General features: G+C 43.5%; 1 protein-coding gene across 1 annotated transcript in view; it reads left to right on the top strand.

Annotated features, from left to right (window-relative positions):
- Positions 1-12,234, top strand: part of LAMC1 (laminin subunit gamma 1) — a 78,368-nt gene that overhangs the window by 53,636 nt on the left and 12,498 nt on the right. The window contains exons 6-17 of the mRNA XM_072127886.1: positions 740-857; positions 952-1,050; positions 2,344-2,480; positions 2,830-2,952; positions 4,794-4,983; positions 6,641-6,753; positions 8,618-8,842; positions 9,251-9,439; positions 9,526-9,771; positions 9,880-10,033; positions 10,216-10,358; positions 10,812-10,990. Of these exons, the coding sequence (XP_071983987.1) occupies positions 740-857; positions 952-1,050; positions 2,344-2,480; positions 2,830-2,952; positions 4,794-4,983; positions 6,641-6,753; positions 8,618-8,842; positions 9,251-9,439; positions 9,526-9,771; positions 9,880-10,033; positions 10,216-10,358; positions 10,812-10,990 (1,916 nt within the window). The remainder of the gene's footprint in view (positions 1-739; positions 858-951; positions 1,051-2,343; positions 2,481-2,829; positions 2,953-4,793; positions 4,984-6,640; positions 6,754-8,617; positions 8,843-9,250; positions 9,440-9,525; positions 9,772-9,879; positions 10,034-10,215; positions 10,359-10,811; positions 10,991-12,234) is intronic.

The raw sequence follows: 12,234 nt of genomic DNA on the forward strand, positions 1-12,234 counted from the left end.
GGAGTGTTGCGCTCCAATGTAAATAAGCATCATGCTGTCTTCTAAACAAAGGAGACCTCACACTGATCTTCTGCCCCCTTTGGCTTTGTAGTCTTTGGTTCTGTGCATTCCATCCTCACGCTGTAGGATCACATATACCGTACCTGGAGTGCAGAGCCATTGTGCTCACCAGATACACAGACAGCTGCTGTAACGATGGACAATATGAGGAATTCATCAGCCTTAAAATTATTTCTCCAAAAATATTTTAGGAAACAAAGCAGCGATATTGGACTTAAAGTAGTATTCTTTGTTTTGTATTTCCACTTTTGGTTTCCAAAGACATTTTTCCAAGATCCTAAAAAAAAATTAGTGTACAGTGGATTGCAAAAATATTCATACCCCCATGATTTATGGTGTTTGCAAATTATCAGACTGAACACGCTGTATATATGCATGTACACAGCTTTAACATTAGAACATATGGGCATTAGCATCAGCCACTTATACAACAACCACTTTAATGTACATTGTGGAGGAATAATTGATAGTGTTAGTTTATACATATTTGGTGACTGTAACATAACTGCATAGGTAACCCCCATTTGTCTATATAGTTTTACCTCTCAACAAACAAACTAACAGAGGAAATGCACAGCAATAACTTCTTACAGAACATGTTCTAGAATAAGATGTTCCAGAATTATTGAATACAATACAAGCTCCTGTAAATGCTCACATCTCCTGCTCCTAATTCCAGGTTCTCTCAGCACCCAGTGTGATAACTACGGACGTTGTAGCTGTAAACCCGGAGTCATGGGAGAGAAATGTGACCGATGCCAGCCTGGCTTTCATTCACTTACTGAAGCTGGTTGCAGGTAACCAAGTCATTTTACATTGGCACCAAGGCCATATATCCCTGCTATATCCCTAGAAGTCATATTGAAAATGGTTTCTTCTTCCAATCTATAGACCCTGCGCATGTAATGCTGCCGGTAGTACAGATGATTGCAATATGGAGACCGGACGCTGCAGCTGTAAGGATAATGTAGAAGGATTCAACTGTGAAAGGTAAGAGACCAAAATCTAAAAAAAGCAAAGAATGGACACCTTTAAGAGGAGGTTTCTTGTTCCTCTAATATGTTGTCTATTGTAGATTAATGGCTTTCTCAGCTTTGAGAGGCCTCTCATGCAAAAACTACTGTAGATGGAGCTGGAAGCAGTGTATAGGAGCAGAGATGCAGTTCTTCAGCGTCACCACTGTTCGGTGAAAGGAGTCTTCTTCTCTTTACTGAGTAGTTTTTATACCACAGTGTGGCCGGACTGCTGACAATGTGTGGTCTAGATGTTGGGCCCCTATGTATCTGATAATGATAACCTATTCAGAGGTTAGGTCATTTGTAACAATGACAGGATCCACTGTCTAAATCTGTTTATCTTCAGCCTAATTTGACATTGCAGTAAACAGCATTTGCTACTTTAAGGGTAATCTTTCAGCAATTCTGGCCATAAGAAGCTGTAACCAGTGTTTGGTTATCAGCCCAGGAGATCTTTGTGATCATTTGTGACGTTTTTTGTATTCTGTTGAGTGTAGCATGATTGTTTCTGGACTTGGTGCACTGGTTTGTGTGGTGTTTTCATTGTACTGATGCACAGCCCCCTCACCCTTCTGTATCAGCTTCTGTTTCAGTACTACAGCAGTTACTCAGAGGGGAGTGGCTTTGCTTAGTGAAGAGATTTCACACACCAGTGCACTAGAGTTCTCCCAAGTCCAGCTGCAATCCTGGAATATAAACACTTTTTATTTTTATAGTCCTGCAACTACTATCACCACACACCTAGGTATGCTTATTTATGATAGATTCAAACACCTCATGTCCCAATATGGTAAATATCTAGGTAGTTGCCAAGAAATGATTTTTCCTAATTTTTACTAAAACCTTATATCAGTGATGGCGAACCTTTTAGAGCCTGAGTGCCCAAACTTCAACCAAAAGCCACTTATTTATTGCAGAGTGCCAACACAGCAATTTAAGCAGTAATTTATTTCTCCTTGTTCATTGACAACTTTCAATCCTTCACCCTCCCAAGGACACCAACCCAGTTAAAAGGAGGAGGTCAAATTCATCTATCATTGTAGGAAGATTATTTGAGTTGTATCTGGTGAACTTCATGCTGGGGTGATGGCCAGGGTGCCCAAAGAGAGGGCTCAGAGTGCCGCCTCTGGCACCCGTGCCATAGGTTCGCCACCCCCGCCTTATATGTTGGCAAAAAGCTCATGGATGTAACTTTCACCTTTCAACCCATCTCTGTAGAAAAAGAAATGTTGGATACTGATCCATATATAACTCTTCTTTTTATTAGATGTAAACCTGGTTTCTTTTTTATGGACGCCTCAAATCCTCGTGGCTGCACCCCCTGTTTCTGCTATGGCCATTCCTCAGTGTGCAGCAGTGCTGAAGGTTTCACCGCCGCCAGGATCGTCTCCACTTTTGAGACGGGTAATTATGGTCTAGGATTTTGTCACCTTGTGCTACGCTCTATAATAAGCAAATGGTTAATAAACCCTCTTATGCTGCAGCAGCTACTGTTTCACATTAATACAGTCACATCCTGACAAACCCGGGGAGGAGGATGTTCAGATTTTAAATGGAAATTAAAAATTTGTTCTTTTTGCTATGTGTTTTAATCCCTGTAGATACTGGGTATTTGTTGGGTATTATTATTGCATATCATCCTTTGGGTTACATTAAAGGGGCTTTCCTGGGAAACCATTAATGGGATTCTTTGTATTATCTCTAGCTGGGAACTTGCAATAAAATGAATTAACATGTTTTGCGTCCATTCTAGGTACTGATGGCTGGCAGGCACAGCAGAGGGATGGAGGCGAGTACCCCCTGACCTGGGTGTCTGAAAGCAGCTCCTTATCCGTCACATCCGAAAGTTATTTTCCCATCTACTTCATTGCACCCGGTAAGTGTAAAAGAGGACTCGCCCTAATCAAGGATGTTGGGGTATCAACAGGGAAGGACTCATGTTTTATGATTGATAAGACCCCCACTTGTAAGTAATTCCCTGGATAAGTTTAAAGCTATGTTCTACCCCTTTAACTGCTGAAAATCCCTGCTATTGATCAGAGGCAGTCATTCTGGTTTCCATATGTGACACAGTAATATATTACTGAAATAACATGCTGCAGGGTGGAGGGTAAACCATATGAGCTTTTTTGGGTTGTCCTTAATTTCTAGAACATTTTCCAGTTATTTGCATTTGCCCCATGTCATTTTGGAAACATATTGTTCCAGCTGTGTGGAGTTGATTTTCAGCAGGAAATTAATACGTCGTGAACTCTCGTTCATCTTCTGAAATGTTATTTGGAGCCGGACAGACAAAATATTAAGTGCAGTATACTGCGGTCTGTGGGTCAGGATGTGGTTACATGTGTATCGGGGGGTCTGCTGGGGGTCCGTCCTTCAATGACATTGATCAGCGTCTGCAGTCAGCTGCTCTGACATCTAGTGGTCAGCAGTGGTAGTGCTCAAGTTAGAATTCCCTAGTTGCATTGTGTCTGATCACTTATACAGAACCTGTTAGCGACTTTTGAGACTGTAAACCACCCACATGTCTGTATGAACAGGTGGATTATTATCCTGAATAGCCTTATCCGGCCTCCGGGTCTCTTATAAAGAAATTTACACCACTCCTTCTCTCCCATGTGTTTAAAATCGGCCCCAGGACCCTTTAAATTAATAGAGGCTCTACCACTGTTCAGATGAGGACCAGTTTGTAGTTTAGCATCCTAAAAGCCTCTGAAGAGTTCCAATGGAGGATGAAGACAAATGTAAGCCTTTTACCCACAAGCGAGGTTTTTTTCCGACCAATTTTCTCCATGTGCTTGCAGAATTCTGTGGATTTAACCTAGAATCACTGAACTGGACAGACTTGCTGAATTCATTTAAAGGGGTTAGTATAGCACAAGATGGGATATAACAAGGTGATTGTGTAGATCTGACTGCTGCCCCCCCCCCCCCCCCACATACTGGAGAATGGGAATCCTGTTCACATTCATTAATGGAGCAACAGGACAAGCATTCACGTTGTTGCTTCATTCACTGACTGTGTGAGTGCTGAAGATTGCCGTGCACAGCACTCAGATATCCCTGACGCTCCCTTAGAACCGGCGCGGCAGGGTGCATTATTAGCCGCTCCTCCCAACAGTGAGAACAGGTGCCCAATTCCACAGATCTCGGGGGTTCCGTTCTTGTGATTAATAGGGGTCCCAGCAGTGGACCTGTCAACTTATTATCCTCTATCCTTCTCCCCTAAACTTGTAACAACCCTTTTAAGTGATTCTAGGTCCAGCCAGGTAAATCTTGGAACAAGTTTGTCAGACTAAACTCGCTCAAGTGCAATGGCCTGTGGAATCTGTGGACTTTCTCTCATGTCTTTTTGGCCCAAATTAGTAGAGGAATCAGCAAGCAGAAGCTTTATAACTCCTCTTTATATTCTCATACGTTGTTTACCCAATTCTGCAAAAAACATGAGCAAAATCTGCCAAAAAGTAACATTAATTCTTAACTGTGTCTCTCCGGCCTCAGAGGTTCCCTGTTGCAAGTTTTAAATTAATCAGGTCTCTATTTGAATATACATAGTACATGTTGGCCAGGTTACATAGTATGGCATTACTTGTGTAAAGTTTTTTTAATCCACATCTCTATATAAGTGCGTGTGATAGACCATCACTTAGATGTGAGCGATAGAAAACCATCGCTTTACTAACAATCTTTTATTATTTTATTTCTACTTTCTTGCAGGAAAGTTCCTTGGTAATCAGGGTCTAAGCTACGGACAGAATTTGACTTTTAGTTTCCGGGTGGAGCGGCGAGATACACGTCTTTCCGCTGAAGATCTGGTTCTGGAAGGTGCTGGACTCCGGGTGTCCGTGCCGCTGATCGCTCAGGGAAATTCCTACCCCAGTGAAAACTCTTTGCAATACGTGTTCAGGTAAATAACCACCTCCTAGTATATAATGATGGACCCAGAGATGATGGGAGCACTTGAATCCAGTAATATATAGCAGGAGCCTGTTTATATTACAATGACAGTGTTTACCAGCGGAGGTTGCATTAACACATTCCTTTCTAGAGGTCTGGGGCTGACAGGTTCTGTGATGCTCCAGCGGCCTCTTGCAGGTGGGGGCGAAAGTGTCAGTGTAAAAATATAAGACTGAATGAGGCTGTAGGATCCCAGATGAATATGGTCACTTTTTTAGTGGAGCAAAGTAATGTCAGGAATTTGTTGCATGCCTCATGTGTAGACCGGCAGAACTGAGGATAGGAAAGGGTTACCACTACAATCGTTGCGGAAGAATAACACTAATTTCATGTTCCTTTCCACAATCCTTTGTGAATTCCTTACATGAGGACCTACACGATGCTCAAGAACTACCCCACTGCACATCTCCTTTTAAAGGGGTTTTCCACCTTCAGCAAGTAATTGAAATTGTTTGTATATTGAAAAGTTACACAATTTACCAATATACTTTTCTATATCAGTTCTTCAGTTTTTTTTAGATCTCTGCTTGCTGTCATTCTATAGGAAGCACCATTGTTTACTTCCTGTGGATAAAAAGCAATCCTTGGTCATGGGATGTCTCACAGGCGCACTTCTCATTATAAGACTACTCTGATTACTCACATCACATGACCAGGTTTTTATCCACAGTAAATAAAGTGAAGCTTCCCATAGAAGAACAGTAAGCATAGATCTAGAAAACCATGAGGAATTGATACAGAAAGTATATTGGAAAATTGTATAACTTCGCATTACACAAACACGATCTATTATTTGCTGGAAGTAGAGAACCTCTTTACACTTCATTCATTTTGTGCGGGGTTTTGTTGTTATAATAATAATTCTTTATTTATATAGAGATTATGTAGCACTGCACAGAGCTTGCCAAATTGGTCCCTGTCCCCATGGGGCTCAAAAGCTAATCAACTCGCCAGTATATTTTGCAGTGTGGGAGGAAACCGGAGTACCTGGAGGAAACCAAAGCAAACAAGGAGAGAACATACAAAAACTCTTTGCAGATGTTGACCTGTGTGGGACTTTAAACCAGGACCTCAGTGCTGCAAGGCTGTAGTGCTAACCACTCAGTCACCATGCTTGATCTTTACTATGTAGAGGGGTTTTTAGATCTCCTCTCACATTGTAAATGCTTGCAGTAAAATCAGAATCTCTATATTTGTAACGCTATTATTCTCTAGCCCCTGGCCCCGGATTCTACTAATCTTTACTGTTGGATTACATTTTACTTAGTCTACATCTGCTTTTGTTTAGAAAGAGGGAAAAGAGCCTGCTGCATTTGATATTTTGACATCTAATTGCATTTAAAATCTGCCTTTTTGTTTACGGGATGGAGGATTTCCAGATGTTACACAACAGAGGGCAGAGTTACAAGCCAGTTTTGTGTTTGGGGGGAGGGGGGGGGGGGGGCATGTTACCATGTACACGGATGATTTATTTTTCATACATTTAGCGTGTATATCCTAAGATTAGGCTCGTCCTGCAGTTTGATCACACATTGTGTCTCTGTATCACTGGATACTTGGACTGAATTTTCATTACAGATGTAAAATCTATGTGTTTGTTCCTTTAGGTTACACGAGGCGACAGATTATCCGTGGAGGCCATCCGTATCACCTTTTGAATTCCAGAAAATGCTCCAGAATCTTACTGCTATCAAAATCCGTGGGACATACAGTGAAAGAAGTGAGTTGCGCAGCTGCAGTTCTGTTACTATCTCACCCCCTCCATACCTTGTGTAATTCTTACCTAATAACCATGAGCCGCTGCTGAGTGCTCTCTGCCATTCCCAGGTCCTGGCTATGGTTACCATAGTCACGGCCTTTGATGAAGTTCTGGCTTCTCAGCACTATTCTATTATGTGAGCGCCATTATAATGAGGCAGACTGTATAGGTACATTATAACGTTCATCTATATGCAGTGCCTTATTGTGCTGCCATTGTGTAGCCCATTGTTATGGACTTGGTCAGACTCCTCTAGTCACAGTCTTATGTTTTAGGAGGGAATATTTGTTGATCACACTTGGTTATCAATTAGGGGAAAGATTTAAGGTCATTTCTCCAATGCAGCATAGAGGTGACACAGTGTAAAAGAGACTTATGGCAACTGTACGCTCTGCCCCCTATGCATGATAAGTACAGGATGAAATCCATGATAATGCCACAAGTAAAATTTGGAATTTTTGTGTTGATTCAGATGCAGATTTTAACTTCCACATGTCTCTGGGGTTCCCTTTCAGGAGAGTGCAACGGAAATTAAAATCAGCAGGTGATAGCATTATCTTCCATTACACATCCGTTATTAATAGCAATGGATAAAACGCAGGCTACTGCACTGTTTTTGCATTAATAATTGAATGTGTAATGGAACCTACCAAACACTGTTGTGAATTCACCCTAACTTTATAATCCCATTCACTTGATGGGCCACAAAATCTTGGGCAACGGAAAGAAAATGAACCTCGTTTTGCTCCGGTTCCCTGTTCCTTAAAGGGATTATCAGAGTTCAAGAAATAATTTACGGCAGTGCTGGGGAAGGCTTTTTAAAAAAAATTCATGCATACTTGCTTCCGGCTCTGCTGATGTCCCACGCCGTGGTCAGTCTGATCCGTGCCCCTCGGCTGGAAGCTCCCTGTGCTCCCCTGTAAACAAACCGGGCACAGATCAGACGGACCACGGCGCAGGACATCGGCAGCGCCGGCCCCAGCCCAGCTCTAAGTTATTTCCTAAGCTCGGATAACCCCTTTTAAGTGCAGCCATCAGATGTCAACAGTCATATGTCTGCAGAGGCCACTGACTAGCTTTGGTGGTCATGTAACCTTTTTGGCACCTCTAGCCCTGCTGGACAGTAGGACCGTTACAGCAGTCCTCAGATTTTCCAGTAAAGTTCAATAACTTTAATAAAACTGCAGATGTATCTTTTCATGTTGTTCCTGTATTATTGCTCCTAGAAAATTCTGAATAAATTGGGTCACAGTCTGAACGCTGGGAGCCCTACTTGGGCGCTGACACACCACTTAAAAATAACACCCACTTGTCAACTTTAGAATATAGTTCTAGAATAACTGCAACAATACAATAATAACAGGGCGTGTGACTGGTTCTCTCTGCTTCATAAAAAATTAACTCCATCTGCTTATAAATTCTGGAAGATCACTTGTTGAAAATCACCTGTCCGGACATTGCTGAGGTTCCCTAGACTTCACCTGACTGCTGTTGCTGTGTACACACTGGTGTAGTATCTGACTCTGTCTATAGTAAAGCTTCTCTCACAAACCAGCTTAAATCCCCTTTCATGTACTTTATTATGTGTATTGTGCATCTCTTGGTGGAACCGACAGCCGTGCAAAGTGGATTTTAAGGCGGCCAATACAGAGGCAAGTGGCTCCAGCGTCCACTGCTATTGTGTTGTGCCAAGCCTGTGGTGAGACAATAAGCTGCAGCAGCTGGGCAGCTCCACCGTGTCTCGTTGTTCAGAATTTTCCTAATATCTTTATTTTTTTATGCTTTGGGCCAAATTATTGATATCCTGCTTTTTTTTTCTTTACAGGTGCTGGTTTCCTAGAGGAGGTAAAATTGGTAACTGCACTGCAAGTCGGAGGTGATAGTTCTGCACCATGGGTGGAGGTGTGCAGCTGCCCTGTTGGTTACATTGGGCAGTTTTGTGAAAGCTGTGCCCCTGGATACCGGAGAGAGAACCCCAACCTAGGACCATACAGCCCGTGTGTGCTGTGCACCTGTAATGGACATAGTGACACTTGTGATCCTGAAACAGGTCAGTGATATCTATGCTTATATAAAATATCTGCATGCCTAATTGTACATCTTAAATCAAAATCTACCAGCAAAATCCAGCATGATTAACCAGGCACAGTCACTGTGATCTTATATTTGTTATCTATGGCCTCCTTCCTTCTAAAACCTGCTCTTAAAATTTTGCTAATGAGTCTGAAGGGTTCATGCAGCTTGTTACCAGAACCCCTCTGTGCTGCAAATTCACAGGCTGTTACACTCCCTCTCCCTCTGCTCTGTCAGCAGAATAATATATATTTCATTTAAAAATTAGCAGCCAAAACTGTGCAAAAATTGTTGTACTGTTTGCTGCCGGGCATAAATTGGTCCAGTGCATTATGTGTATATTACCTGCAGATGCTTATAGGAAATCTCTTGCTCTGTTGTGTAGGGGTGTGCAGCTGCCAGCACAATACCGCAGGCCCACATTGTGAGAGGTGCAGCGAGGGCTTCTACGGAGACAGCACAGCAGGCACCAGCTCAGACTGCCAGCCGTGCCCGTGCCCTGGTGGCTCCAGCTGTGCTGTGGTACCTCGCACTAAGGAAGTGGTGTGCACCAACTGTCCTCTGGGAACTACAGGTGAGACTCATCCTCACATTTTTATCTCCACTTAATAATGTAATTTTTCCATTGGCTGGTTCTATACTTTATTCCTTATTTTGTAGGGAAGAGATGTGAGCTCTGTGATGATGGGTATTTTGGTGACCCGCTCGGTCAGAATGGTGCTCCCCGTCCATGTCGTTCCTGCGAATGCAACAGCAACATTGATCCCAACGCCGTGGGAAATTGTGATCGATTAACCGGCGAGTGTCTGAAGTGTATCTACAATACAGCCGGGTTCTACTGCGACCGCTGCAGAGATGGATTCTACGGAAACCCACTGGGGCCCACCCCGGACCAAAAATGCAAAGGTATTATATATGCTCTCATTGAGATCTAAGCTATACCGTAAAACTGATGGATCTAAATTAAGTCTGTGACCCGTGCATAACATAGGTGACCTTGTACTCTTATCTCAGCCTGCAGTTGTAATTCTTATGGCACAGTAAAAAGTCAGAGCAATTGTAACCAGGTGACCGGCCAATGCGAGTGTCTGCCACATGTTACCGAGAGGGACTGCTCCGCCTGTGAGCCCGGATTCTTCAACCTACAGAGCGGCCAAGGATGTGAGAGGTAAGGGTAATAATTGATATGCTGTGTATCCTCCCTCTGTTATTTTTCCATGAAATTTAAGGTTTGTTTTTACTTGTCGGCAGAATAACAGAGGAGCGATAAAACACACAGATAATGAGTAACACTAAGATAACTACTGGAAATGTAATGGGTTGTCTAAGTATAGGTTTTGTATTTATTAGATGCGACTGCCATCCCCTGGGATCTACAAATGGCCAGTGTGATATTCGTACTGGGCAGTGTGAATGCCAGCCGGGTATCAGTGGACTGCGCTGCCAGCAATGTGAACCCAACCACTTTGGCTTTGGACCGGAAGGCTGCAAACGTAAGTGCATAAGACAAAATAGTTAAGTGTTGTGCTGCTAAATACACTTGTCCCCTATCCTGTGGATTGTAGATTAGTGTCTTTTTAACAACTGCTGGGACCTCCAGGTTTTACGACCCCACCTGAACGCTGGTGCAAACCCCCTAATTGACATCACTGGGATGTATGGGATTTGTGTGCCCTGCAAAGAAGCGGATGGAGAGCATATTGGACATATGCAACAGCCTTAAATTCGCATGGGATGTATCAGGCAGCCCCTGTGTTTCTGATCACTAGTTGGCACCAGTGGTCGGACCAGTTTTTTCTTACCCGAAGTGGCACAACTCTTAAGCGTTGATGTTCTTAGATGTTCTTACCTTATTGTGTATTGGCTACTAAATGTCTGTCCCTTCCATCATACACTTTACTTGCAGAGTAAAAGATATTTTTTCTTGTTTTTTCTGTGATTTGCAGCCTGTGACTGTGATCCTGAGGGCTCCCGCACTTTACAATGCAAAGAGGATGGACGTTGTGAATGTAAAGATGGTTTTGTTGGACAACGCTGCGACCAGTGTGAAGAAAACTATTTCTACAACCGCTCAGGACCTGGATGCCAAGAGTGCCCCGCCTGCTACAGACTGGTGAAGGATAAGGTGAGTGGGTGACTTGTCCAAAAACAGACCTTGCATCAAGATAAGGATATATTTTCTTGTTCTAAATCAAAGCATAAGGTGGCGCTAGTGCTATATTACATTACACTACACCGTTCTATGTTTTGTTTTGTTTTTTGTACAGTTCATGGTCTTTTAAAAATTGAGTTTCCAAAATTAGCAAGTCTGAGGGGCAGTGGATGACTTCTGCCATGTATAACACCAGACTTTATGCCATAGTGGTACTAAACAACATCCCTGAATATTCTGAAAATATGATAATGTCCCATCACTTTAGTAATTGGTTTCCAATACAGGGGTTGTCCACTTTCAGCAAATAATTGATATGGTTTGTGGAAGTAAAAGTTATACAATTTTCCATTATACTTTCTGTATCAATTTTTGATGGTTTTCTAGATCTCTGCTTGTTGTTATTCTATACAAAGCTTTACTTCCAGTGAACAGAAATCTGTCCATACTCATAGGTGCATGGCTCATTATATCACACAGCTCTGATTACTCTGTGATACTAATGAGCCGTGCACCAGTGTGACCAGGGTCAGATTTCTCTCCACTGGAAGTAACATAGAAACTTTCTATAGCATGACAGCAAGCAGAGATCTCAAACAGTGAGGAATTAATACAGAAAGTATATTGGAAAATTGTTTAAATTTCCCCCTCTCACCACGACAGCACCCAACCAGAGAGAGGGATCCGCCCCCAGGGACAGGAAACCCAGACTTCAAATTCTGCGGTACGCCCCACCTCCTTCAGTGGTTTCCTGTCCCTGACGGGGGATCCAGTGAGTCTCGGTGAGGCTCAGGAGTCGCGGTGAAAGGGGGGAATGGGAGTCCCAGGTACCCCCAGGTGGCTGCACAGGTCCCCCGCCGAGGCTTACCGGAGGGTGGTCACTCGGCGGCGGTGGAGAGGTGAATGCTGCGAGGTGCAGCGCAGTCTGTGGGTGCGGGCGGACTCCGGCACGCCTCCGATCCGGAGTGGAGGCGTGTGTGTGGAAGGGCGGCTGAGCGCTGGCTTCTTCCTCCCCGCGGTGGTCTTCTCCAAAATGGCGCCGACTCCACTTCCGGTGGCGACCGGAAGTGACGCGCCGCCCAGCGCCACATGGGAGATGACGTCAGAGGCGGGAATTTTAAAAAGGAGATCCCACACAGGAGTCCTGTGTGTTGTTTCTAGCACCCACAGCCAGCCACAGGAGTTGCTCCAGTCGTGGATGAAACAGGAGCTGTATC

The sequence above is a fragment of the Engystomops pustulosus genome, chromosome 10 (genome assembly GCF_040894005.1).
Source record: "Engystomops pustulosus chromosome 10, aEngPut4.maternal, whole genome shotgun sequence".
NCBI lineage: Eukaryota > Metazoa > Chordata > Amphibia > Anura > Leptodactylidae > Engystomops > Engystomops pustulosus.